The 27,785-nt window shown below is 43.6% G+C and overlaps 2 protein-coding genes across 5 annotated transcripts in view; one reads left to right on the top strand and one right to left on the bottom strand.

Moving 5' to 3' along the window:
- Window positions 1-61: 61 nt before the first annotated feature.
- Window positions 62-16,550, bottom strand: Wdcp (WD repeat and coiled coil containing). 2 transcript variants are annotated; one of them, XM_008848826.3, is made up of 4 exons: window positions 16,171-16,550; window positions 7,774-9,613; window positions 3,749-3,863; window positions 62-2,096 (listed from the first exon to the last, which is right to left on the bottom strand). In XM_008848826.3, exons 2-4 carry the CDS (start codon window positions 9,592-9,594, stop codon window positions 1,867-1,869), a joined length of 2,166 nt encoding a protein of 721 aa, XP_008847048.1. In that variant the 5' UTR covers window positions 9,595-9,613; window positions 16,171-16,550; the 3' UTR covers window positions 62-1,866. The 2 variants fall into 2 exon arrangements, with proteins under 2 accessions (XP_008847048.1, XP_029409788.1); XM_029553928.1 differs by lacking the exon at window positions 16,171-16,550 and adding an exon at window positions 15,698-15,758.
- A 1,923-nt stretch (window positions 16,551-18,473) lies between these two features.
- Window positions 18,474-27,785, top strand: part of Fkbp1b (FKBP prolyl isomerase 1B) — an 11,799-nt gene continuing 2,487 nt past the window's right edge. For 2 of the 3 annotated variants that reach the window (XM_008848790.2, XM_008848811.2), the window contains exons 1-2: window positions 18,474-18,686; window positions 22,474-22,521. In XM_008848790.2, the coding sequence (XP_008847012.1) occupies window positions 18,650-18,686; window positions 22,474-22,521 (85 nt within the window). In that variant the 5' untranslated portion in view covers window positions 18,474-18,649. The remainder of the gene's footprint in view (window positions 18,687-22,473; window positions 22,522-27,785) is intronic. The other variant, XM_008848801.3, reaches the window with a different exon arrangement.

The following is a 27,785-nucleotide window of genomic DNA, read 5'->3' as shown; positions in this document are numbered from 1 at the left end:
GTTCCAATGACTGTACTAACAGTAGAGGCCAAGGAAACATCTGTGTAAGAGTTGTCATGGAATTAGATTTATTATAAAGAAACAATGTACATTCTATGTCCACCAGAGGAAGAAATACAAAGATAATAATTATACACATGTAAAACTCTAGAGAATTTCTCTATACCAGTAATAATCACAAAGAACATTCCATCAAAACATTCACAAGAGCCACAACTGCTATTGTGATTTTACTGAAGACTCATTCAGAGTAGTTTGCCCTGAGAGATGGTGATTATAAAGTCCACCTTGAGGCATTCACATTGCTCTTACCCAAGGGTCCCTTAGTCCCCTTTTTAGATTTCATAATAATAGGGATTTCATCACACCCCAGACACTTCCTCTGCAGATGGAGCCAGGTCTCAGACTACCCTCAGCTACCACTCAGGCTGCTGACCACAGACAAGTGGCTTCCCCTTCCATTATCCCAGCAGTTGTCTAATGCATCTGAACCACAAATTGGGCCTTTGCTTCTTTCCTAGCCCAGCCCCATCTTCATAAACTATAACAGATAGATAGGAGTCCCCAAAGGTACAAAATATTTCCTCTCTGGATAATTTTAAAGGACAGGGTGGGGGGAATATATGTGTTAATGGAGTTTCTATGGCTGACACAATTTATCTGCAGATGTGCTTTGTCTCCCACACCCAATCAATTTGTTGTGCTGCAGTGACTGAAATCTCTGATCATGTCTCAAGGCAGTGAGAAGAGATGTGTCTCTTTATATATTTATATAATGGTTCTTTCCATTATATAAATTGATACCTTATCCCTGTGTGTAAATAAACTGGTGATTTTTAGAACTGTTTTAAACTGTGAAATTTTCATCTTTTTGAAATACTTTCAGATTCTATACTGGTCTCTAAGATGTGAAAAGAGCTAAAAAAACAAAACAAAAAAAAACCAAAACCAAAATTAAAGTGACAAGTTGGGCTGGAGGAATATAGGTCAGTGATGGGCAGAGCACTTGCCTAGCATGTACACAGTGCCAGGTTTGACCCCGCAAAAAAAAAAAAAAAAAGAAAAAAAGAAAAAAAAAAGAAATTAACCAAGAGGACTGAGTACTAGCATGAAAAATTGCCCTGTGCTAGTAACATCAGCACATATTCAGGAGGAGCCCAGAGGGCTCTCATCTCCTGAAATGTTATTTAAAATTTCAGCAATATCTGGACCACTATCAGGCAGAACTGTGTAAGAAAACAAGAGGTTAGGCTTAAATCTGGGGAGGTCAGGCCAACCGCAGAACTTACTTCTGAGCCAGGTACCCTGGCAGCAAGGGTCAGGCTTTTTACTTCCTTTGCACTCCAAGGATTCCTGCTGGTTTGAGGTTTAAATCACAGGGTCCCCAGCAGCTCTCCTTGCCCTCTCTTTTCTTTCTTTTTAAAAAATTATTTATTTTTGTGTGGGTGTGGGTGTGTGGAGGTCAGAGGATAACTTGTGGGAATTGATTCTCTCCTTCTGCCTTGTAGGTCTCAGGATGGAACTCTGGTCCTTACGGGCAAGCACCTTTATCCACTGAGCCATCTCACCACCCCTTACCCTCATCTTTAAGCCAAGAAAAAGACCTATCACAATGTCATGTGAAGTGCTCCTGAGACAGTGTTAACATGGCTCTGGGTTGGGGGTGCAAAGCTTTGGAGAAATCATAAAACACAAAACATGGCAACAGTATTTTCTGTTCTAGGAATTCCATCCTCAGACAAAGCAAGCAGCGCAGTCAGGAATACATATGCCACCACCCTGACAGACTGAGCTCTGCTTCTGTCCCCCAGCAGCACACCTCAGCCAAAGGGAAAGATGGCATAGCAAGTACTCCGCAAACAGTTATCAGGCCACACCATTGAAACTGTTAGAACAACCAGTTGTATCTAAACTCTCGGTGGCAAGATCTCCAAAGACTTCAGGTGGAGGAATAGGGTCCTGGCTGTGAGAAAGAGAGTTCCTAGAGACCTCTGACCTGGGCAGGCTGCCATCTCTCACCACAACTGCCTGAGTGGCTGTGAAAGTTAATGGGATGAAACCTTGGCTGTCAGCAGAGAGAAGGATCCAGTGGGAATCTACAAAGTAAAATAAACACACAAACAATTTAGGCATTTGCAGAATTCTCCAAAGAAGAAGCTAATCTTGGTTGTCTACTTGATACACTTGGGAAGAGGGAAACTCAGTCGGAGACTGCATCCATCAGACAGGCCTGTGGGCATTTCTGTGGGGCACTTTCTTGATTGCTAATTGATGGAGGAGGGTCTAACCCACTGTGGATGGAACTATCCCTGGGTAAGTGGGCCTGGGCTGTAAAAATAGGCTAGCTAAGCATGAGTCAGGAATTGAGCCAATAAGCAGCATTCCTCTGTGGTTTCTGCTTCAATCTCTTTTCCTGGCTTCTCTTGCTGATAAACTATAACTTGTAACATAAACCCTTTCCTCCCTAAGTTGCTTTGGTCATGTTTATTGCAGCAACAGAAAAACAAACTAGACAAAAGAGATAACTGAAAATACGTGAGTTCTCTGTGAGTTCAAGGCCAACCTGAGTTCTAAGCCAGCCCCACTACAGGGAGATCCTGTCTCAAATAAATAATAATGTCTTGTGGCTAGACAAGGTCTAGCGATGTAGCTGCAGTTGGTCTAGTAGCCCAGGATGGCCTCAAACTTGTGATCTTCCTGATTTAGCCTCTTGAGTGCTGGGATTACAGGTGTACACCTCCATATCCAGCTTTTCTTTTTTTAGTGAAATATAGTAGCTGACATTAACCCTCATCATCTAAGACTTTATGGAAAATATGAAGATGAAAGCATGTGGCATTACTTAGGATTAGGTGACATGGCAGGGCAGGAAGGGGATGTCAAAGACTTAGAATCATCTCAAGTGGGTCACTCAGACAAAACTAAAGAACATATATTTTCACTTGGAGCAGAATTCTCACATAGTGCTAGGCATACAAATTTGTATATGACAAAAGGAAAAAAAAAGAAAAAAAAAACTTGCACGTGCATACAGGTTGGTACACATTAAGATGTTCCCTAGTAGCCAGGCATGGTGGCACATGCCTTTAATCCCAGCACTTGGGAGGCAGAGGCAGGCAGATCTTTGTGAATTCGAGGCCAGCCTGGTCTACATAGTGAGTTCCAGGCCAGCTGGGGCTACAAGGAGACACTGTCTTAAAAAGACCAAAAAAAAAAAAAAAAAAAAAAAGACAACTGCAAAGCCATATCATAAAGGTATATGTCAAAACAGAAAATGCTAATCTTACAATGTTAAAGGAAAAAAAAGGAAATGTTTTATGTCTGACATGGCTACTAATGAACAGGGCATCATGCAGTCCCTCACATGCAAGCGCATCCTTCACATCTCTGTTTTCTCTAATTATACTGTCAGCTCCTTTAGGAAATGCTCTGCAGTACTGCCTATGATTCTACATTTATTGCAACAGGCATACATGAGACTGTTACATGATTTTCTTCTGCTGTTATACATAGTCTCCTTTCTACTTTTAAAAAATATGTACATTTTTCCAGTGACGATGTAAGTTCCCTCAGGGAAGGACTCATATTTTCAGTGTGTTATAGTATCTCCAATAGGCCTGGAAATGTAGTAAGCAACTAGTTCTATTATCTGGTGAATCACTGGGTGGTTGGATGGGATCATTTTCATTCTTAACGTTGCAATATAGATCAGTAAGGGTGGTACGAGAGTGTTCTAAATTTCACCTACCATGCAGCATTTCAACGAGACGGAGGCCAAACAACTGCTGAACTGTGCCAAGTTTTAGTTTGCCATTGCAGAGAAGCACGGCTCTTTTTTCAACAGGACCTTCATAACAAGGTTTCTTCAAATAAAAAATAAAAGTTGTTAAACTGATTGTAAATGCAATGCAATTAACATTTCTGAAGAACAAGGTAGAGCCGGTTGTGGTGGCCCACATCTTTAATCCCAGCACTTGGGAGACCAGAGGCAGGCAGATCTCTATGAGATCTACATAGGGAACTCCAGGCCAGCTGGGGCTACAGAGAGACCCTGTCTCAACTAAACAAAACAAAACATGAAACAAAGAACAAGGTAGAGTCAGGCAAGTACTACTGCCTGCAATCTCAGCACAACAGAAACTGAAGCAGAAGGATTGCAGGTTTGAGGTCAGTTTAGGCTACAGACCTTATCTCAAACAAACAAAACAAAATAAAAACAATCCTTTTCTGTTACCACTATCAACTAGAACTCTTGACAGGGTTCTTTTACACAACTAAAAGAATAAAATACAAAACACAACCCCTAATTTATTTTCCCTCTAGCTCTATTCTTACCTCAGGATTAAAACCAACACCAGGAAAAAGAGTAGTTAATATAATCAAAGCATATAACATGCACATATAAAAATGCCACAATGAAACACATTGTTTTGTGTTTCAACAAATTAATATATGTGAAGAAAAAGGAAAAGTGTTATAAGGAAATAATGTGTAACTTTGTTGTTAAAATTGTAACTCTTTTAAGAGCAGCCAGTGTTCTTAATCAATGAGCCATCTTTCCAGTCCCTTTTTTGTTTTGAGATATAGTCCTGGAGGCTTCGAACTGGATATGTAGACCAAGTTGGCCTTGAATTCAGAGATTCACTTGCTTCTGGCTCCAGGGTGTTGGGATTAAAGACATGCCACCATGCATGCCCTATGCCCAGTTTTCTTAAGGTAATCTTTTCTTTTCTCCTTTGAGACATAGTCCCACTCACTATGTAACTAAGTTGGTCAGCTCAGGTAATTCAAACAACAAATTTTACTTTCATTCTGTTTTTTTTTTTTTTTTAATTATTGCTGGGCGTGGTGGTGCACGCCTATAGTCGCAGCACTTGGGAGGCAGAGGCAGGTGGATCTCTGTGAGTTCAAGTCCAGCCTGGTCTACATAGTGAGTTCCAAGACAGCTGGGGCTACAGGGGAGACCCTGCTTCAAAAAAAAAAAATTATTTTTACCTACATGCATGTAAATGTACCCAAGTGTGCAATACCCATGGAGGCCAGAAGAGGGCAGGGATCCCCCGGAACTGGAGTTAGAGATGGCTGTTAGCTACCATGTGGGTGCTAGCAACCAACAGATCCTCTGCAGGGACAGCCTGTGCTCTTAGCCACTGAGCCACCTCTCCAGTTCTATGTTTTGTTTTGTTTATTTTATTTTATGTGTATGAGTGTTTTGCCTACATGTATATAAGCGCACCATATGCATGCAAGGTCTGCAGGGGCTAGAAGAGGGCACTGGATTCCCTAGAAATGGAGTTAAACACACTTGTCAGCCACCATGTGGGTTTTGGAAACCCAACCTGGGTCCTCTGCAAGAGCAGTCAGTGCCTTTAACTGTTGAGTCATCTTTTCAGCCCCCTTTTTGTTTTTGAGACAGGATCTCTTATAGTCCAAGTCTGGTCTAGAACTCACTATGTAGCTAAGGATGACCTTGAACTCCTGATCTTCCTGCTTCTACCTCCCAAGTGCTTGGATTACAACTGTGTGCCACCATGCCCAATGTATAACTGCATTTTGACTATGACCAGTCACATGAAGTAAGGTATGGAATTTTCCACATAAATGGCAAAGAGTTTTGAAATTTAGAGCATTTCAGATTTCAGATATTTGGATTGGGGATCCTCAGTATATTTAGTCTTTCTAGATGAAGAATTATTTTTTTATTATTTTAATATTTACTTGTACACATGTCTGAGTGCATGTATGTGTACCACCTGCATGCAGGAGCCTGTAGAGATCAGAAGGAAGGTGTTGGATCCCCTAGAACTGGAGTTACAAGTGGTTGTGAGGTGCTGGGACTGAACCCAGGTCCTCTGGGAGAGCAGTAAGCACTCTGAGCCACTGAGCCATCTCTCTAGCCCCTACTATTTTTTAAAGATTTTTATTATTTGGGGGGTGCTGGAGAGATGGCTCAGCAGTTAAGAGCACTGATTGCTTTTGCAGGGGACCGAGGTTCAATTCCTGTGGTGGCTGACAACTATATATAACTCCAGTTCCAGGGGATCTGATCTCCTCAGGCATTGCATGACACGTGTGTACTTATATGCAGGCAATACACTCATACGCATAAAAATAATAAAATATTTTAAAGATTTTTATTATTTTTAAAAATTACATTTATGTGGGTGTCTGGGTATATGCATCTAAGTGCAGGTGCTCACAGCCCAAAAGAGGGCATCAGATCCCCTGGAACTGGAGTTACAAGCAGTTGTAAGCCACCGAATATGGGTGCTGTGAACTACCCTTGGGTCTTAAGCAAGTTTTATTTATTATTTTATTTTTTAGACAGGGTCTCCCTGTGTGGCCCTGACTGGTTTGGAACTCACTATACAGACCAAGTTGGCTTCAAACTCAGAGTGATCTAGCACCTGGGAGGTAGAGGCAGAAGGATCAGAAGTTCAAAGTCATGACCTAGGGAAGATGGTTTAGTCAGTAAGTACCTGCCACAAAAGCATGAGCTTAGATTCCCAGCATACATAAAAAAAGGAAAAAAAAAAAAAAAAGAAGAAGAAGAAGGAAAAAAAGCAGGGCATGTGCATCTGTAACTCCAATACTGGGTAGGATGGACACAGGTGACCCCTGGAGCTCTTTGGCCAGACAGCTAGCTGAATTGATGAGCTCTAGGTTCAGCCAGAGACCTAGTCTGAGCACCTATGTCAAGTGGCTCACAACTGCCTGTAATTCCAGGTCTAGGAGGCTCTAGCTCCTTTAGCCTCTGTGGGCACCTGCACTCATGTGCAGGTACCCACACACAGACACTTAACATAATTAAAAATAATAAAAATAAATATAAAAATGAATAAATAAGATGGAAAGTGAGCCACGAAAACAACTGAAACTGCCTTCTGGCCTCTATACACACATGTGAAGGTTTACCTGAACATGCACACTCAAATGGACACATACATATACTATACCCACACAAAGTTCAAGGTCATCCTTGAAAGGCTAGCTTGAGATACATGAGGTCCTATCTCAAAAAACAAAAACAAAAATGTAGAAACATACTCTTCACATTTGCACTTCCATTTCTGGGAACTAATCCAACAAAAATAGAGGCACCATTTGAAATGACTAACGACTGAAAACAAAAGTGAACAAACATGCACTCTCGGTGTGAAGTACAGTGCACCTTATGACTTCATTTCTCTGAAGCAATGACAAAACATTCTGTACACACACACCATATGTACCTATGTATACAAAGATCTGTGTTAGACTGTATGCAGGCAAATACAGAGGGATACACATTAAGCCACTGGTTAAAACAGTCATGGACAGGATGGAGCAGGCCAGATTCAGTGTGAAAGGAAGTGTCCGTGATAAAGATGTGTGATATATTTGCATGTGCATGCACAGAGATGCATTCAAAACATTTTAAATAGACACAATTTTTTAAAACTGAAGAAATATCTGTATTACGTAGAGAAAAGGTTTTCACAATGAAAAACACAAGTGAAAATACTGTCTTTGTAAATATACATTACCAGAGTGAGTAGTCATTCATTGTCCACACCAAGGACATGATGAAATCACGGTAGATACTGGTGTGTGTGTTTATCTGGTGCAGGCTACCATCCAACTAAATGTACAAAGGTGTTATCAACTCGCCTATAACAACATTCCCAGGTCAGTGAGACTGGATTAGAGCACCTCTGCCACATCAGTGTGTTTGACAGTACCTACTGGATGCAAGAGCTTTCATGGATAGCGGATGTGCCTCAGAAAAGTTACCTGGTAAATGAGGTGAACATAAGGAGGATCCTGAGAAAGTGGATACATTGGAGAGAATCTCTTCTCATTGTGTAGAAAATCCATGAGTTCAAAAAGATACTGCTGCATTTCGATCAGATTCCTAGATAGGATTTCCAACTCCTTAGATTGCTGGGAAGTTTCCTTTCCTTTTTCTAAGTTCTCCCTTTGAGATAAATTAGGTTCTGGTGTGCTGGTGTGGTCTGGCATTTTGCTGGGTCTGGGCAATGTTGTCCAAACCCAGGAAGGCCTGTGAAGAGTTTCCTGGGTAATGGAACCACCAGAGATAGTGGACAAAGGACTTGTAATTTCTTGAATAAGGGCTCTTCCAGACCTCCCACTCTGACTACTGCTATGAGCTCTTAACAATGACCCTCTGTTTAGGGTACTAAAACCTGGGGAAAGACTTTCAGTGAACCTTTCTCTATCTGCTTTATTTAGTAGAGCACTGAAGGCAGAGGAAGCACTTTGGCTTTCAATAGGCGTTATGGAAGATTCTTCTCCCAACATTACTTCTCGAACAATCAGGCGAACGTTGTACTGATCAGATTCTGAGGAAGGAAGAAATGCTGTTTCGGTGAACTTTTGCTTTCCCACGGAAATTAATAATAATCTGTCTGTCAAGAAACATATGCCTTTTGGTCTTTCGTTACTTTCTAACTGAATTTGCTGGATCTTTGGCATAGAAGATGGAATGGCAGAATAGATCAAAATTACATTACAAGTATTGGAGGCCACTGCTACCAGCTGTGCTTTAAGATTAAATGCTATTAGATCAGGAACCAGAATGCCCGGAATGGCAACCTTTCTGGTCACAGTAACTGCTTTTTTAAAGGTTACAAAGACCAAATGTGAAGAATCCTGGCCAGTTCCCGTCAAGTAGTCCTTTTTTCTTAGGCAAAACAGAGAGCTCTCCTCTGCCCTAGACTGGTTAAAATGTATATGAGTTAGATCTAGAGGATCTGAAAAGGAAGGAGAAACTATCATTCCAGAATTCATTTCAGAAGCAGCTACTGGCTTATTCATTAAGGGTACTGCAACAATCTCAGGAAGAGTATGCACACTGGCATCTTCACCATTAGATGGGACATCAAAGGTTTCAGAAGCATTTAAGCTACAAATCTTATCTAGTGGGAGCTCAGTGGCTATAGCAACCTGTGAGTCCACAGTAGCTGTGATGGAACGGATGGAGCGATCCACATCGAACACCGGGCAGAAGGAGCACTTGTGAAGAGTCTTCTGAGCACTGTCCCAAATGTAAGAATGAAGGCTGCTCTCTATTGCCACCACCAGTCTCTGGCCATCCAGGGTCCAACATGCACAGTAAATGCGGCCCTTGGTGTTGATGTCCACTTTTACTCGTGAACTGTCACAGTGAACATCAGGAAAAATGGAAACATCCTGTGCAGTCAGCACAGACAGGACAGTGCTTTTTGGGTGCCACACACAGCCCTGGGGAAGGACAGGCAGTGTTTCCCTGATTTGAGAGGTCTGAGACATCTGCCATTTGCTTGACCCCAAAGTTCTGGGACATAGCTGCCACACAGCAATATGCTTCTTGTGTTGGACAGCAAGCAGGGCAGGCATGTTAGCTGTGTTGGGTGGGGCCCAGGAAAGCCCGCAGACATGTTCAAACTGTCCAATGACTTTGGAGTCCCCAAACTTGGCCTCTCCACTATGAAGCTGCAAATCAGTCAGGACTACCTGATTCCCATCAGTCCAGGCAAGGCCATGGGTTGGGTGGATTGCTTGATACAATGAGTTCAGTCCAGTCCTAAGCAGTTTTCCTTTTCCCAAATCCATCCTTGCTAGTAAAGGTTATCTGAAATGATTAAGAAATAAAGTTACACATGATAATTAAAAGTATCAGGCTGGTGGAACTAACCATATTGGATGTTTAACAGCCATAGTTTAAGGTCTATACTAATGTGGTCAGAGGGACTTAAAGGACAGTTTTTGCCCCTTGCCCTCCAAGACTGGGTTGACTAAGCTCCAGGGGACTATGAGCATCTCTCAAAATGTTCTATCACTGTGGTACATCACCTATCCTCTTGATCAGGGAGTCCATGGAGACCACTCCAGATGGACTTGAACTAGTGTCCAGTCTACAAAGAGGAGGCTCAACACAGAGGAAATATTTCCTCCATGCTTCCAAGTGAAGCCAGCCATGATCGAGCAGGACCTTTGACTTATCTTCACATAGATGGAACTAGTAAAAGAAAGGAGGCAGGAGCTCCTCCCAAGCCCATGTGACCCCTGAGGAACAGATCCTCAAATGACCTTAAGTATAAAAATAAATTGATTTATTTGGGCCAACTGCGTGGTCTTAAACACCCAAAAGGAAAGTATAACCAAAGAGTAAAATCATCAGTATACTTCTTTAAGAGTCATGGAGAAAATAACACTGACAAAACAGTAGATGGCTGCCTCAAAACACTTTAGTAAACAGATTATATGTAAGTAAAAATTAAAGTCATAATATAAATATATATATATACACACACACACACACATATATATATATATAAAATTGGGGGGGCGGTCTTTTTTGAGACAGGTTCTCCCTGTAGCTCCAGCTGGCCTGGAACTTGTTATGTAGGCCAGGCTGTCTTCCATCTCACAGAGATTCACCTGCTTCTGTCTCCCAAGTGCCAGAATTAAAGGTGTGAGCCACTACACCTGGCTAATATCACAGAATTAAATGCCACAATCTGATTACATAATTAAATTTTCAAATGAATGTGTTTTAAATTTTTTATTTTGTGGGGACTGGAGAGATGACTCAGTGGTTAAGAGCACTGATTGCTCTTATAGAGGATCCAAGTTCGATTCCCAGCACCTACATGGTGGCTAACAACTGTTTATAACTCCAGTTCCTCTCATGCCTTCTTCTGACCTACGTAGGCATTGCACAACACAGGTGTACTTATACACATGCAGGAAATACACTCATACACATAAATAAAATATTTACAAAATTTATGTTTTTTAAAAAATTTTATTATATTTTATGTGTATGTGTGTATTGCCTGCCTGTAAGTGCACCCATGTTGTGCAATGCCACAGAGGTCAGAAGAGGCTGTCGGATCCCCTGGAACTGGAATCAAGGACAGTTTTTAGCTGCCATGTGGGTGCTGGGAGTCGAACCTGGGTCTTCTGCAAGAACAACCAGTGTTCTCATCTACTGAGCCATCTCTCCAGCCTACAAAATTTCTTTTATTTTGTGTGTGTGTGTGTGTGTGTGTGTGTGTGTGTACACATGCATATGGCGGTCAGAGGACAACTTGAAGGAGTCAGTTCTCTCCTACCATGTGAGTCTAGAGGATTGAACTCAGGTTGTCAGGTTTGGCAGCAAGCACCTTTACCCACTGAGTCATCTAGCCAGCCCTGTTTTTTGAAACAAGATCTTGCCCACTATGTAAACCTAGCTGGCCTGAAACACTATGTAGCTCAGGCTGGCCTTGAACTCAGTGAACTCTTCCAGTCTTAGACTCCCAAGTGCTGAGATTACAAGTATGAGTCATTATACCCAGCAAGAAACTCATTTTGGGGGGGGGGTCTTTTTGAGACAGGGTCTGTATCCTCAGCTGGCCTGGAACTCTCTTTATAGACCAGGCTGGCCTTGATCTTACAGAGATCCGCCTCCCAAGTGCTGGGACCAACCACACCTGGATCATTTTTAAGAATTTCAACTTTAAGGGCTAGAGAGATGGGTCAGTGGTTAAGAGAACTGGTTGCTCTTGCAGAGGACCTGGGTTTGGTTTCCAGCACCCACATGGTGATTAACAACCATCTGTATCCAGTTCCACGGGATATGACACCCTCTTCTGGCCTCCACAGGCATGGCATGCATGTGGTACAGCTACATGCATGAAGGCAAAACACTCCTATACAAAAATAAGCCGGGCGCACATCTTTAATCCCAGCACTCAAGAGGCAGAGGCAAGTGGATTTCTGTGAATTCAAGGCCAGCCTGGTCTACATAGTGAGTTCCAGGCCAGCTGGGGCTACAGGGAGACCCAGTCTCAAAAAGACCACAACAAACAAACAAACATCAAAAAACCAGCTCTTGTCTTTAATCCCAGCACTCTCTGTGAGATCAAGGCCAGCCTGGTCTACAGTGAGTTCCAGGACAGCTGGAGATACAGGGAGATCCTGTCTTTAAAAAAAAAAAATCACAAGATAAACCTATGTAGTATGTACCTACTTATGAAAAAAAATCATTATGTGTCTATACATGTATGTATAAGCATAAAGATAGAGAAACAGATGAAGAATGATTCATGAAATAATCACAGCAGACACTGAGGCGGGGTGGAATAAGAGACAGTGGGACTGTCTCTGTATTTGGGTGGAAAGTTTCTTTAATAAACATGCATTCAAATTTAACTTTTTGTAATAGAAAAAAAGTTAATATTTAAGAAATATACTTACTTTTTAAAGAGCTTTTAAACTTAAAACCTAAACTTTTGGCTGGGAGTGGTGGTGCATGCCTTTAATTCCAGCACTTGGGAGGCAGAGGCAGGCAGATCTCTGTGAGTTCAAGGCCAGCCTGGTCTACACAGCGAGTTCCAGGTCAGCTGTAGCTACAAGGAGATCCTGTCTCAAAAAGCCAAAAAAAAAAAAAAAAAAAAAAAAGCAAAAAGTGATGCTATCATCTTTTGCTATCAAAGAATCCTCCAACTTGCACACCCTTGTTCACCACTCCTTATCTCTGACTAGGCCACTTTTCCAGTCTCTTCTACAAAGCAGCTCTCACAAAGCCATTCTTCTCATGAGCCCTAATGGACATCACTCAGCTTATTTTATTGAGCAGTAAATGTCAAATCGGAACTTGAGAAGTTGTCTTCTGACTCTATCCAAAGGAATGAATTTGATACCAAAAGCCTGGTAATTGGGTTTTAACTTATCTGTAAATGTATTTTTTTTTGCCAGCTTCCTGTTTCTTCTTAGGATCTTGCATTAAGAAGGAATGTTCTGCTATGCTGCTGTATATGATGGCAGGTTAAATGGTTCGAGTGTCTTGCTAAAAGGAGAAATAAGTCCTCTGTCTTTACTAATAATGAAAACTGAAATCTTTATCCCACTGGTCTTCTATAATACGTAGTTCTTCCCTCATAACTACGCCCTTTTAAAAGGCTTATATTAATAATGCATGATATGCCAGGCGTGGTTGTGCACGCCTTTAATCTCAGCACTTAGGAGGCAGAGGCAGGTGGATCTCTGTGACTTTGAGGCCAGCCTGGTCTACATAGCAAGTTCCAGGCCAGCTGGGGCTACAGGGAGACCTGTCTCAAAAAGACCAAAACAACCCAACAACAACAACAACAAAATTGCATGATATAGTTTTCCAGGACAGAAAAATTCCTAATGGGTCAATTGTAACCAAAAGCAACTTATATGACATATTTTAGTCCACCCACTTCAGTCTAATGTCATCAAGGGTGTACGTGGACAGGGTAGCACAGAAAAAGAATCTGAGGTAAGAGGAAAACCAGCAAACATGATAGTATGCTCAGTGGGGCTTTTAAAGAATAAATTTTAGAATATTTGCCTTTAAGAAGAAATCTGGCATATTTTTCTCAAAACTAAGAACTACAAAAATCTGCTCCATTCCTTTCTACTCTTGTGCTAGCAGAGGTCCTCGTCATCTCTTTCTTCTTATTAGGGTAGATTAAGACAAGGCCTCCTTGACTCTAGTCTTTTCTTTCCAAAAGAACTTGAGTGTTATGTGGTGTTAGGCAGAGGGTTTTTTTTTGGGGGGTTTTTTTTGGCTTTTTGAGACAGGTCTCCCTGTAGTCCCAGTTGGCCTGGAACTCGCTATGTAGATCAGGCTGGCCTTGAACTCACAGAGATCCACCTACCTCTGCCTCCAGAGTTCTGGGACTAAAGGTGTGCACCACTATGCTCGGCCAGAATTTTTTAAAAACATTTTTTAAAATTAAAAATTGGGGTTTGGGGGCTGGAGAGATGGCTCAGTGTTTAAGAGCACTGGCTGCTCTTGCAGAGGACCTGGGTTCAATTTCCAGCACCCACATGGCTAATAACCATCCATAACTCCAGTACAAGGGGAATCTGATGCTCTCTTATGACTTCTATGGGCACTGCATCACACAGTTGCATTTACACACATGCAGGTAATACACTCATACACATAAAATAATACAAATAATAAATATTTTTTTTAATTGGGGGGTGGCTGGAGAAATGGCTCAGTGATTAAGAGCACTTACTGCTCTTACACATGACCCAGTCTGGTTCTCAGCACCCACACAGCCACTCACAACTGTCTGTAACTCTTAGTTCAATGGGATCTGACACCCTCTTCTGGCCTTCGTGGGAAATGCATGCAAATGGTGCACTTACATACATGCAGGCAAAACAGTTACATAGATAAAAATTTAAAAATAAATCTTAAAACATTTTTTTTTTTTTGTCTTTTCGAGACAGGGTCTCCTTGTAGCCCCAGCTGTCCTGGAACTCACTATGTAGACCAGGCTGGCCTTGAACTCACAAAGATATGCCTGCCTCTGCCTCCCAAGTGCTGGGATTAAAGGTGTGTGCTGCCATGCCCGACCCCTTAAAACATTTTTACATTGATTTATGTGTGTATGTATGTGCATGGCACACATGTGAAAGTTAGAGGACAACTTGCAGAGGTTGGTTCTCTCCTTCTACCATGTGGGTCCTGGGGATTGAACCGGTCTTCAGGCTTGATGGCAAGTGTCCTTATCCATTCTGAGTCATCATGTTGCCCACCCCTCCCCCTTTTTTTTAGTCACTTTGCTCTACAGTTCCAAAACTTGAAGGCTGGACAAAGTCTCCTCATATATAAAAACATTCTTCCAGGTCTGAGGATGTAGGTGTTTGGCAGAGTTTGAGCCTAGAATGCTCATGCTCAACATCTTGAAGTCAATACCCAGCACTTCAAAAATGATAATAATAATAATAATAATAATAATAATAATAAATAGTGTTCTTTCAAAAGGTGTTAAGGATTTATGTGGTGCCGAGGACCTTGCACATGAAGAGCTCTACCAACCGAGATACACTGTTATATTATTTGCTACAGCCATAATTTTCAACTTGATTTCTCTGATCTTAAAGGACCTACTGAGGAATTTGGGGCAAAACAACACATGTTACTGTGACAATATACAGGATGCACCTGAAAAAAGTTGATTTAATAAGGGGTCATGAAATAGTCTGAATGCCACAATAAGAAAGTGAAAAAGAGGTTGGTGAGATGGCTCAGCACATAAGAATGCTTGTCACTCAAGTCTTATAACCTGAGTTCAATTCCTGGATCCCACAAAATGGTAGGAGAGAACGAACTCACAAAGTTATCATGAAACCTCCACACATAGGGTGTGGCACACACCATTAATTCCAGCACTCAGGAGGCAGATGTAGGGGATCTATATAGCAAGGTCCAGGCCTCTCAAGACTGCAGTGAGAGATCCTGTTTCAAAAAACAAAACAATAACAAATCAGAAAGGGAGCTGGAAAGATGGCTCAGCAGTTAAGAATGTGTTCTGCTGAGTGTGTACTGCACTAGCAGAGGATCTGAGTTCAGTTCTGAGCACCCACTAACTCCAGTTCCACAGGGATCAGACGCCTCTGGTCTCCACTAACATCTGCATTTGCATGCACATACACACATACACAAGTACAGATAATAAAAATAATTTAAAAAATCAGAAGGCTGGTGGGATGGCTCATCACGTATAGATGCTTACAAACCTGATGACCTGAGTTCAATTCCTGGATTCCATAAATCCAGGCAAGTGAGAACTGATTCATGAATGTTATCCTATGACTACATGTGTGTCATAAAGTGTACATAAGATCAATACATACACACACACATAAACCAGAGAGCCAAGCCAGGTATGGTGCGTCCCACCTGTGATCCCAGCACTCAAGAGGCTAAGGCAGGAAGGTTGCCATGAATCTGAAGTCAGCCTGTGCTACACAGTGAGTTCCAGGTCAGCCTGGGCTTCAAGTCTCAAAAAGATCCAAACCAGATCAAAACAAACAAACAAACCCGCTTCACCTGCCCAAAAGAAGGAAAAGGAGAAGTGAGGCACGGGGGAGACAGGTACTGGCTAAAACTTAATTGAATAATTGGTTTCAGGGGCCTCCTGCAATTAGCTAAAAGTTCTGGTACTGTGGTTTGTGATTTAACTCTACCTTGGTTGGGTCCGTTGGGCCCAGTACAGGAATCTTGTTCAAGTCAATGACTCTTACAAAATTTTACTGAACACTGTACAAGTTTTTATCCGATGTTTTTAACTTAAAGTTACGCTATTCGCATTTTCCCATTACTTTAAGCAATGAAGTTACATAATTTATTCAACTCAGTCCTGACACACCTACCTGTTTGTAACTGACTTTATCCTGTCATAAATAAGGCTGTGATACATGTCGTTGCACAGAAAGCATTTTCTTTATTTTGGACATTCCTTAGGCTGGATTCCAGAGGTATCATTCGTGAACCACAAACGATATATTCACTTATTAAAACCCACACTGCCTGATCCTTAGCCTCCTGTGCTACAAGCCGGCCGCGTTCTCAACTTCGCCCCACGCCTGCATCTGTGTCATTCTCCCGTGCCCTATGTGCCTCCCAACACGCTCCGGGCCTGGCAGCAAAGGAGACGAAATACCTTTGGTCTCCCCCAACCCCGACCCCTCGCTCCCCAACACACAAAAAATCCCGGGGTCAGCTCACGTCACAGGACAGCGGATCAGAAGTCCTGGCAGCTAACGGAAGCATCGGCCCTCGGTCCTCTGATAGGACAACGAAGGCTAGGCGAGCTCGGCACTGCCCCTAGACTATTGGTTACTGAATGTGTCATATTAGAAGCGGGTCCTTCCTACTGGCCAGTAAGCCGGGGCTTTGCCGCAAGGGCCTCTGGGAGTTGTAGTTCCTTTGACTCACCGCCCATAAATCGCCACAACAAATCCTTATCAAGAGTTTTAGTCTCTTCTCCCACTTCTAATCCGTTTTTTAGAAGGAGTCCATAAAAAAGAATCACAGTTCTAGGGTCAACATGGCTTCTCAATGTTTTTTGGCTTGGAAGAGAGGAGTCAAGGGCTCCCTTTAAAATCCCGTAGAACTGGGGCTGGAGAGATGGCTCTCAGCCTTTAGGAGGATTCATTCAGTACCCAGCATACACACGGTGGCTAGCAACCATTCCAGTTCCTGGTGATCCTACGCCCTCTTCTGACCTCCCCAGGCATTGCACATATGGGTGCACTTACATACATGCGGGCAAAACACTTATACACATAAAAAATAAAAATAAATTTAGGCCGGCATGGTGGTTGCAGACCTTTAATCCGGAGGCAGAGGCAGGAGGATCTCTGTGAGTTTGAGGCCAGTCTGGTCTACATAGTGAGTTCCAGGTCAGCTGGGATTACAAAATAAATAAATAAATAAATAAATAAATAAATAAATAAATAAAAATTTAAAAGTAAATCCCGTAGAATCTCCTTTCCAAAAATGTTATACACAAAATAGTGTCCACCTGAAGCTGCTTCCTAGGCCTGTTCAAGCTGCAAATCTGTTCTACACCTAATCCAGACGTACCTGTCTAAGGCCATAGCCCATAGGGTTGGCATCTCTAAGCTTCTTAAATCTTGGAAGACTGTAGGCCACACCAGTGGAGTTTTCCAAATCCTGACCGCAAGTACAGCCGACCATCTTTCCTGAACAACAACTTAGGGCCTCTTTCAGGGATCCTGGTAACCTCATTTGTGACCTAGTCATCTGGGAGAGTGGGAGTGGGGAAAACAGAACACCTCAAGGGTGACTTCTGGGATCCCTTGAGCAGGTCTTTCTCCGGTACCCACCTTCTAGGTCATTTGTCAGAATCAAATTCCTGTCTATTTTTGCAACAATGAAGAATGAGATAACATTTCTAAAGTCTTCATCCTTCAAGCAACTCTTAACCTCCTCCTATCATACCTTTCTAGAGACTGAAGGTGTAGCCTCTACTAGCACTCTGGGTTCAGTTTCTTCACCAAGAGGACAGGGGTGGGGGTAGGAGAGGGTGTTTTAAAAAAATGCCTTTCTAGACTCCTGTTTGGGGTAGTGGTAAAGGGTGGAATTCACTCACTCCTTCAGTACTCAGCACCCAGTGCTATAAGTGTGCCCTCAGATCCTACAGCCCAGCCCCGTTTTAACTCAGTTGAACTCCCCAGGGCGCAGTTCTTTGCTTTAAACAGTGAGAACCCAATACAAATGCTTGCAGTGGAACTCTGCGCGATAATGAATAGGGCATTCACCCCTCCCCCGCCTCCCCCGCCCTGCTTCTACAAATTCGGGAAGCCTAGCCAGTGTGGGTACCAGTCTCGGGTGCTTCCATTGTGCTCTGAACCCCATGGCACGGAGCACATGTGTTTAAAGTGTTAGTTTAATTACTGGCCTTCTCTTCCTATAGGCTCGGGTTGACTGCCGAGAGCTTTGCACAGAGTAGGTGCTTAACTATGCATTGAACGGGTGGATGCGTGGATGGATGCTTGGATGTGCGAGTGCCTACACCCCTCGCTCACCACCCTCCCCAGCTAGTGGGTTAATGGTCTTTAGTCTAGCCCGGCTCGGGAGCAGCCACGTCAGGGTAGCTTCCCCCGGCCCCGCCCCGGCCCGACCCCACCTTGCCGCGCAGCTCCACCCCGCCGCCCCTTCCCGACCGCCCCTCCGGGCGCAGGTCCCGGCTTCAGCCGCACCTCCTCCGGCTCTGCAGTGGCGGCAAGGAGGCGAGCCGGAGCGTCTGCCGGGTCGGGCCTGAGTCGAGCCGGGGTCGGGGCAGCCTCGAGGACCCCCCCGGGAGGCGGAGCCTGTGGGACCGCGATGGGCGTAGAGATCGAGACCATCTCCCCTGGAGACGGTACCGGGCTGCGGGGCCGGGGACGAGGAGGGGTCCCGAGGTGGAGCTCGCGGGCAGGGGTCTGATTCCGAGGTGGCTCGGGGGTGGAGGTGGGCCGAAGATGCGGGCAGCGGGAGGGGCTCTTCCTTATTTCTGGGGGGCTCTAGGAGACGATCCTCCACCACCCCCTTGCCTGCCTGCTACTAGGGGAGTAAAGGCGGCGGCTTTGGGGCTGCGGGGTATGCGCCCCGCCACCGCCTGGGGCTGCGGTGGTTGCTGCCTGCGCTATAACTGCTGCTCACTTCCCAGGTTTGGATTTCAGCCCCTTTCTCTGCCCTGTGGAGTGAACAGGAAACCAAGGGGTGAACCTGCTTTGGGTCCCTGCTGCTCTGGGGACCCCCACCTAACGCTCCCCACCCCACCGGGCCTCCTGTCTGGCCGCCCCAGGGCTGGGCTGTAAGCTGCATGGAGAGAGCCAATTTGGGGACCTGCTTCTCCTCTCGCTTTTGCATTTTATTTCGTTGTCCGGTTCCCACTCCAGGCTCTCTAGTGACCCTGCCCACCGTCCTTTCCTCCGCACTTACACCTGAGACCCAGCCCTGGGACCTGCTTGACCGCCTGGATTGTCAGGAATGCCCCAGGCAGCCAGTCCAGAACAGAGCTCGTGTTCTCTCCCTTGTGCACCCCAAGCGCTCCTGTGGGTTCCCTGTCCACTGTCAGAGGACCAGCACTCTCTTTCCCAAGCACTTCGATAATTAGGGATAGATATGCAACGAATAGCTACTTCTTTCCTAAAATTTAATTCAGACCCCAAACTCCCAGGTTTGCAGGGTTTAACAGGCAAACTTCCTGTCAAATATTAATGGCATCCTCCAAGAAATTGGAGGGCTTCTTGGTTCCAGAAGGAGGGGTTCCTGGAAGTACTGGCCAATATTCAGATCACTCCTGGGTTAAAGGTTTCCCTGTCCTCGCAGAGAGTCTTGGCGCTAGGGTCCAGGAAGCCTTTCTTTGGCCTTGTCGTAGTCATAGTCTTTGAACTGTCTTCCCACCATCATTCTCAACCTGCTGCCTTCTGTTTGACTCCCCTTCCTCACTCTCTTCATTTTCTGCACAGCCTCTTTTGAAAATGGAGAGTTTAACAGGTCCCTCCCTCAGGCAGAAAATCATGAAAGGATTTCCCCCCTACTTCTGTAGGCAGTCTGACCCTTGGCTAATCTAACTGGCCACACTGGAACTTCCTTTTTTGCTATAGTCCCTGCACCCATGAACAACTTTACCAAATTGCCTGCAAGTTGTTAAACACACCATTCATTTAGCAAATATTTATGGAACATGTACTGTGTGTTGAACCCTAGGAATACAGGGGTGAAACAGGCCACCACTATGACTGGACTCCAGGACTCTAGACTTTTTGTAGTGACAGTGCTGGGGGTACAACCCAGGCCCTGTACATGCTAGGCAATGCTCAGCCACTTCCAACTCTGGATCCCAGGCTCTTTGCTTTCCCAGGTAAACTCCTGTTCATTTTTTAAAGATCCAGTTTGACCATTTTCTGCTCTGTGATGCTTTCTCCAGCTCCTTGGGTCCTAAAGTTGCTCCCTTTTGTAGACTCCGACAGCTCATTAAATGTTGACTGGTTGTTAACCTTCCCAAGCTCATAATCCAGCCTCATAGCTTTAAATTCCACCCAGATCTATTAACTCCAATGTAGACTCTGCATCTGCCTTCTCATGGAAAAACTTGCATATCTTATAGACATTACAAGATTGCCGGCACAAATCTGTTCCTCTTCAGTTTTCCCTTCTCTGAGAACAGCTCCACCACCCTTCAGTTGCCCAAATTGAAAACTCAGGCATCTTTCTTGTTTTTGCCTTTTCCCTCATCCAGTGGTGAGATTGGTGATGGGCCCCCCTCCAATTCATTTGCCTGTCCTGTCTGCTCCATTTCCAAAATATATTTCCAATCTATTTCACTGTTTTCCCTGCTGCCACTATCTTAATTCATGCCATCATTGATTTCTTGTCTAGATTATTGCAGCAGATGTCTAACCATCTATCTCACACACAGCAGCCAGTGATCTTATAAAATCTTAATTTGGATTAGGTCATTCTCTTACTTAAAACCCTCCAGTGGTTTTCTATTGCACTTAGAATTAAACCCAGGTCTGCAACTCTGCATGATGCATCTCTTCCCTATTCTTCTCCTCCCTCTCTTCCTTCCAGCCACCCTGTTCCTTTCTGTTCTGCAAACACAGCAATCTTTTCCTGCTTCAAGCAAGGTCTGTGTATTGGTTCCTTCCTTCAAGTCCCAGCTCAAATATTACCATCTCAAGATGCCTTCCTGGAATGCCCTTTCTAAAACTGTTTGAATACTGTGTCTCTCTTGAATTCATCATTGAGTCAATTTTCTTTAAACAGTTTTTTTTTTTTTTTTGAGCCGGGTGTGGTGGTGCATGTCTTTTATCCCAGCACTTTGGAGGCAGAGGCAGGCAGATATCTGTGGGTTCAAGGCCAGCCCAGTCTACATAGTGAGTTCCAGGCCAGCTGGAATTTTTTGTCTCAAAAAAATTATTTATTTATTTTTTTCTGTTCATGTTTTGCCTGAATGTAAGTGTACCCATGTCGTGCAATGCCTGTGGAGGACAGAAGAAGGTATCAGATCACTTGGAACTGGAATTACAGATGGTTGTTAGCTGCCTTGCGTGTGCTGGGAACTGAACTTAGGGTCCTCTGGAAGAACAGCCAGTGCTCTTAACCACTGAGCCATCTATCCAGCCCCCTGTGTTAATTTTCTTCAGAGGATTTATCACAATCTATAATTATCTTATTTATATAAGTATTGCTTGACTCCCCCCATTAGAATATAAACTAGGGAGATGACTGAGTAGGATAAGAGCTCTTGCTATGCAAGCATGAAGACTTGAGTTTGAATCCCCAGCACTCCCATAAAAAAGCTGAGTATGTGCCTGTAACCCCAGCATTGGGGAGTAGAGACAGGTGGATCCTTGGTGTTTCATGGCATAGCTTCCCATTTAGTGACTGACCCTGTCTCAATGCCATAAGGTAGAGAGGGACAGAGGAAGACACCTGAGGTTTTACTCTGACTTCCACATACAAGCAGCACATGGGCATGCATACCTGCATACTCACATGCATGTACCACACCACATACACAAAAAGAAAGAAGAAAGGAAGAAGAAAGAAAGGAAAGAAGAAAGAAAGAAAGAAAGAAAGGGAAAGGAAAGGAAAGGAAAGGAAAGGAAAGGAAAGGAAAGGAAAGGAAAGGAAAGGAAAGGAAAGGAAAAAGCAGAATGTAAAGTTCAGAAGAGCAGGTCACTGCTATATCTTTGGCATGAAGCACAGGCCTGGTAGTTAGCAATCTGTTATGAATGGTTGTATTTATTCGCCCTTCAGAGCAACCATGACTCTGTAGTAATCTAGAATGTATGTTTCTGCTTCCTTAACTTCCTCATTTGTTCCTATATTGCTCTCTGTCTCTGGAGTCTATTCAGGCCTGCCACATAGAGAGTTCATAAATGTGTGTGGAATAAATGAAAGGAAAAGAAGAAATAAAGGGAAGGCAGGTATTTTTTTGTGGGGGGACTGGTAAGTTGAGATCAATGGCATAAAGTTCAAATCCAGACCAGAAAGCTGTCTTTAGTTCTCTCTTTAGAGAGAAAGAGGGCCACAGGCATCTCCATGGTGTGGAGGGGGATGTGGGCTAATCCGGGTCATGATCACATTTGCGTTCTTAGGTGAGTTTTTTCTAATACCCTTCTTCTTTATCTTACCCTCATGTCTCCCTATAGGAAGGACATTCCCCAAGAAGGGCCAGACATGCGTGGTACACTACACAGGTAGGCCTCGCTCCCTCAGCCCTTACCCAGGCCTGCCCCTCCCGGGGCTGGGCTGTTCTCTGAGTTCTCTCTGGAGAGTTCTGTCCTGGATCAGCTCCAAAGCCCAAGGCAGCCAGGTTTCCTGTCTCCAGTTTAACCTTCCCGTACTGTAACCAAGACCATCTGTGGATACTGGTAGAATATAGCATCTCCAGTTCCCTTCTCTCATGATATGCAGGGTAGCATCCTGACCCGCCTGGTTCTGTCTTGTATTTGAGACTGTCTCACTCTGTATCCCAGACTGGCCTAGAACTCACAGTTGTTCTGCCTCAACCTCCTTCTAACACTGGGCACCAACTGTGCAAGATGCTGAGCTGGGCCCCTGGGACACAGAGATGAGAAAGGATGATCCCTACCTTTATAGGGCTATGGTGTTGGATGGAGAAAAAAACACGAGTCACTCAGAAAGTCCAGTATGGTGAGAGGGAAGGGATAATGGCAGTGTTTGTCTTCAGGTGCTTGGAGTGTCCAGAGGAGAGTGCAACATCTCTGTTGTCCCTTTTTGAATGCTGTATAATTTGAAGGTCAGGTGGGCCAAGGGACATTCTAGATGAGTTCTTTAGGGCTTCTGAGCAGGAAGATCACAAGTAAGTGTTTGTTCTAAGAGGTGTGATGACTTTGCCTTGTGACCCACTTCCTAATGTGGCAAACTTTGTGGGTGACAGCCATTTAGCATACAGCAAGGACAGCTTAATTCCTGTGACATATTCAGATGGGGCCATTTTTAGTAGTTCTCTGGGCCAGTGTGAAGCACCAGGTTGGTTCTGGTTCTATCAGATGATGTGGATGTTTCTCAACAGCTGTGTCACCAGTTGCTGATACCAGGGCACCAGGGCTGTTTTATCTCCCGGTGATATGGCTAATTATCTTGGGGACTCTGGAGCTGCTGACCAGGGTAATTGATTTATCTGTTCTACATATTGTGGACAGACCATTGTTTATCAAGTTAATGAAACTGCAGTTTCCTTTTGTAGTCTTTCCATAGTAAATACTTAGAACAGACAATGTGCATTAAACACTAAAATCAGCTTTCAGTGGCTTTGCTTTGGGGAGAAACTCTTTATCAAATACAATAGGAGACTCTATATATGAGACTTCTGGTAAACTTAATTTTTTTTAAATTTGTTTATTTTAATTTTATGCATGAGTATTTTGTCTGCATGTATGTTAGGTCCACCTGTGCATGTCATGCCCATAGAGGTCAGATGAGGGCATGGGACCCCTAGAACTGGAGTTACAGATGGTTGTTAGCCATCATATGGATGCTGGGAACAGAACCTGGATCCTCTGCAAGAGCAGCTAATGCTCTTAACTGCCAAGCCATCACTCCAGCCCCCTGGTAAACTTTCTTATAAGCTGGGTCTGGTAGCACTTGGGAGGTGGAGACAGGAGGCTCAGGAGTTAAAGGCCAGCCTTGGCTACATAGTGAGTTTGAGGGTGGTCTGGAATTAATGACAACATAATTACAAATTATAGTTAAATGAATTATTATTATTATTACTATTATTATTTGGTGCTAGGTATCAAACCCAGGGCCTCTCATATATTAGGCAAGTACTTTATCACTGAGCTATATTCTCCAGCTTCATTGAGGTTTTTCAAAGTGATCACTCTTATGTAATACCACCCAGATAAGCGTAAATATTCCCAGCACCATCAGTCTTCTCTCTCCTGCTTCTCTTCAGTCAGTCTACCTCCGTAAAGATAACCATTATTCTGATGTTTGTCCTTATGGATTGGTGTTTTCATTAAAATTTTTTTAATTACATGCATTTACTTTAATGGGGAGAGGGGTGCATGCATGCCACAAGATGCCTGTGAAGGTTAGAGGACAACTATAGGTCCTGGGGCTGAAACTTGGGCTGTTAGGTTTGGTGGCAAGGGATTTGAGACATCTTGCTGGCACAGTATTTTGAAGCTTTTAAAGAGATGCATAGAGTATGTAGTCTTAAAGAGGTTCATAGACTATGTAATTTTGGCTTATTTCATGTACTATGATATCTGTGAGATTTTTCTTTTCTTTTTCTTTTTTTTTTTTTTTTTGGTCGTTTTGACAGAGGGTCTCCCTGTGGCCCCAGCTGGTCTGGAGCTATGTAGACCAGCAAGCTGGCCTTGAACTCACAGAGATCCCCCTGCCTCTGCCTCCCAAGTGCTGGGGTGAGAGGCTTGTGCCACCATGCCTGCCCAAGTTTTTTTTTTTTTTTGGGGTTTTTGAGACAGGGTCTCTCTGTAGTCCCAGCTGTCCTGGAACTCACTATGTAGACCAGGCTGGCCTTGAACTCACAAAGATCTGCCTGCCTCTGCCTCCCACATGCTGGGATTAAAGGTGTGTGCCACCACGCCCAGTTATTTATTTTTTTTAATATTTATTATATTTATTTTATGTATATGCATGTATTGCCTGCACGTAGGTAAGTGCACCCATGTCATGCAGTGCCTGTGGAGGACAGAAGAGGCTGTCAGATCACCTGGAACTGGAGTTACAGACAGTTGTTAGCTGCCATGAGGGTGCTGGGATTCGAACCTGGGTCTTGTGCAAGAACAGCGAGTGTTCTTAACCACTGAGCTGTCTCTCCAGCCCCCGTTTTTTTAAAAATATTTTTATTATATGCATATGAGTGTATTGATGGCATGCATGTGAGTGCACGTGTGTCGTGCAATGCTGGGGAGGTCAGAAGAGAGCTTCAGATTCCTCCGGAACTGGAGTTAAGGACAAGCCATGTGGGTGCTGGGAATCGAACCCGGGTCCTCTGCAAGAGCAGTCAGTGCTCTTTATCCGCTGAGCCATCTCTCCAGCCCGTTTTTTTTGTTGTTGTTGTTGTTGTTTTTGATTTATGTGTATGAGTGTTTTGTCTCTATGTATATAAGTGCAACTGTGTTGTGCAGTGCTCATGGAGGCCAGAAGACAGTGTAGGATCCCCTGAAACTGAAGTTAGTCTGAGTGCAGGTTAGTCTGAGTGCAGGTGTTGGGAACTGAACTTAGGTCCTCTGCAAGAGCAGCCAGTGAGCCATCTCTCCAGCCCCTTGTTTTTAACATGCTAGGAATTGAACCTGTGGTCTCACACATTAGGCAAATGCTCTACCCCTGAGCTGTATTCTCAGTTCTCTAGCCTTCTGTTCCCCTATGGTATTTCATTGTATGCATGCAGTACAGTTTATTTCACTTTTGTACTGCTGATGACCATTTGGATTGTTTACAGTCTCAGGTTATCATGAATAGTGTTTTGAGCAGCTTTGTAGATGCTCTTGGCATGTATGTGTACCTGTTTCTGTTGGGCATGTAGACAGAAATGAAACTGCTGGGGAACAAGGTAGTATGGTCAGTTTTAGTAGTGCTGAGCAGCTTTCTAAAGTAGTGCCTGTTTTCACTTCCATCAGCAGTGTGAGAGTGCCAGGCCCACTCTAGGGGTACCTGGTGACATCTCACTGCAGCTCTGATTTGGGATTCTCTGATTAGCAGTGAAGTTGGGCACCTTTTCATATGCTTATTGTCTATTTGGAAATCCTCTTTGTTCATATTCTATCCATTAAAAAAAACAAACAGATTGCTGGAGGTGTAGCTTAGTAGTAGAATGTGTGTTTAGTCTGTACAAACCTTGGACATTTTTTTGTGCTGCTAGGAATTGAACCTAGATCCTTGTGCATTCAGGCAAGTACTCCACCACAATGCCATTTCCCAAACCTGAAGTTTTATTATTTTATCTTTCATATTTAGGTTTATGTTTCTTCAGTTTTTGTGTGCAGGGTTGGTAGGGACTGAAGTTCAATTTTTTCTCCTATATGAATATAAAGTTGGCCCATTAATGTAAATCCAAGAACCCATCCTTTTTTTGATATATTATAGTAGCATCTTTGTCAAAGGAGTAAACATACTTGTGTGGACCTGTTTTGGGACTGTTTGATTTTTGGCTGAACATTCGACAGTAGATAAATGTACATGGTTCTAAGTAGATTCAGCTTTATGAAACCTGGAGACACCAGAGAATAAGAAAGCTAGTCTATAAGTGGATTGTACATGTGTACATATTTGAATGTGTATTTGTCCAAGTACATGACTGTGTGAATATATGCAGATCTGTGGAGCTAAATATTTTGTTAGTGTCTGTTTCGCTGTCAGGGCTTCTGAGTATATGTGTGTAAGTGCATGTGAGCATGCATAAATATCTTTGTGTCTTTGAATATCTTAGTAACTGTGTGTATGCCTGAGTTTGTATTTTATCTCTGTACCATCCATCTGTGTGTATCTCTGGGTAGCCAGAAGGGTTTTCTCCTTTGCCTCATTTAGAACTCAGGGCAAAAGCCCAATCTATTCTACCCAGAAGGTAGGTATATGCAACTCTCAAGCACACATTCAAGTTGTAGGAATTCAGAAGTGAAATCATAGATGCTCAGATACTTGTAGGCTGGCAGATCCTCCTATGTTAAATATGAAAAATATGAGACCCAGATAGAGGAAGTTATTTACCCTGTATCACACAGTGAGTGCCAGACTGAAGTCAAAACCCAGTCTCAGCTGGATGTCATGACTTACACTTGTGATCCAGAGACTGCTGCAAGTTCAAGACCAATCAGGGCTAGAGAGCAAGCTCCAGCCTGGCCTAGAGTAAGACCCTGTTAAAACAGACCAAACCAAACAGTAAGAACTCAGTTTCTGAACTTAAGAGGACAGGACTCCCAGTGGTCCCAGATTACCTTATGTGGTGGTTCAGCAGCTGCAGAAGTTGGATAGTGTGATTTACAGAAAGTCTTTAAGTGAGAGTATCAGTAAGAAGTGGAAATAGAGTGATCCAGACTTCTGGAGACCGCATCTGGTGTTCCTGGACCAACAACTGTATGGGGGCTAGAAGACACCAGTGCTCAGTTGGGTCTCCATACATTGTTTACTGGAGTGGAGGATGATGTGACCTTGGAGTTTTACATTTGGGGAAGCATTCTGAACCTTAAGTAAGGACTCATCCTGAGGTTGGAATGCCTGAGGAAGTGGCATGTAAAACTTATAAAGTGCAGAGAATTTGAGAAAGGTGTGATCTGAATAGGAAGAGATGGGGAGAGAGGAATGGAGGGAGAGGTGGGGGAGAACAAGGGAGCTAGCTTTAAAGCAGGCATTATAGTGAAGTGTCTGTAGGTAACTGTAGAACTGTAGGCTTTTGGATTCTGCTCTGGGGAGCTATTGAAGTGTTTTAAGCAGGAAAGTAAATATAATCAGAATTCTATTTTTTTTTTTT

The sequence above is a fragment of the Nannospalax galili genome, unplaced genomic scaffold, assembly GCF_000622305.1.
Source record: "Nannospalax galili isolate Female #2095 unplaced genomic scaffold, S.galili_v1.0 scaffold1191, whole genome shotgun sequence".
Taxonomy (NCBI): domain Eukaryota; kingdom Metazoa; phylum Chordata; class Mammalia; order Rodentia; family Spalacidae; genus Nannospalax; species Nannospalax galili.
Note: the sequence above shows the minus strand (reverse complement) of the source record. Positions and strands in the feature narration are given on the sequence as shown.

Excerpts from the sequence above, each read along its gene's own strand:
- Wdcp (XM_008848826.3), bottom strand. The coding sequence starts at position 9,594 with ATGGATTTGGGAAAAGGAAAACTGCTTAGGACTGGACTGAACTCATTG. Across the intron at positions 3,864-7,773 it reads ATGTTCACCTCATTTACCAG|AAACCTTGTTATGAAGGTCC; the intron begins GTAACTTTTCTG and ends TTTTATTTGAAG. Across the intron at positions 2,097-3,748 it reads TCTCGTTGAAATGCTGCATG|ATTCCCACTGGATCCTTCTC; the intron begins GTAGGTGAAATT and ends TTTACTTTGTAG.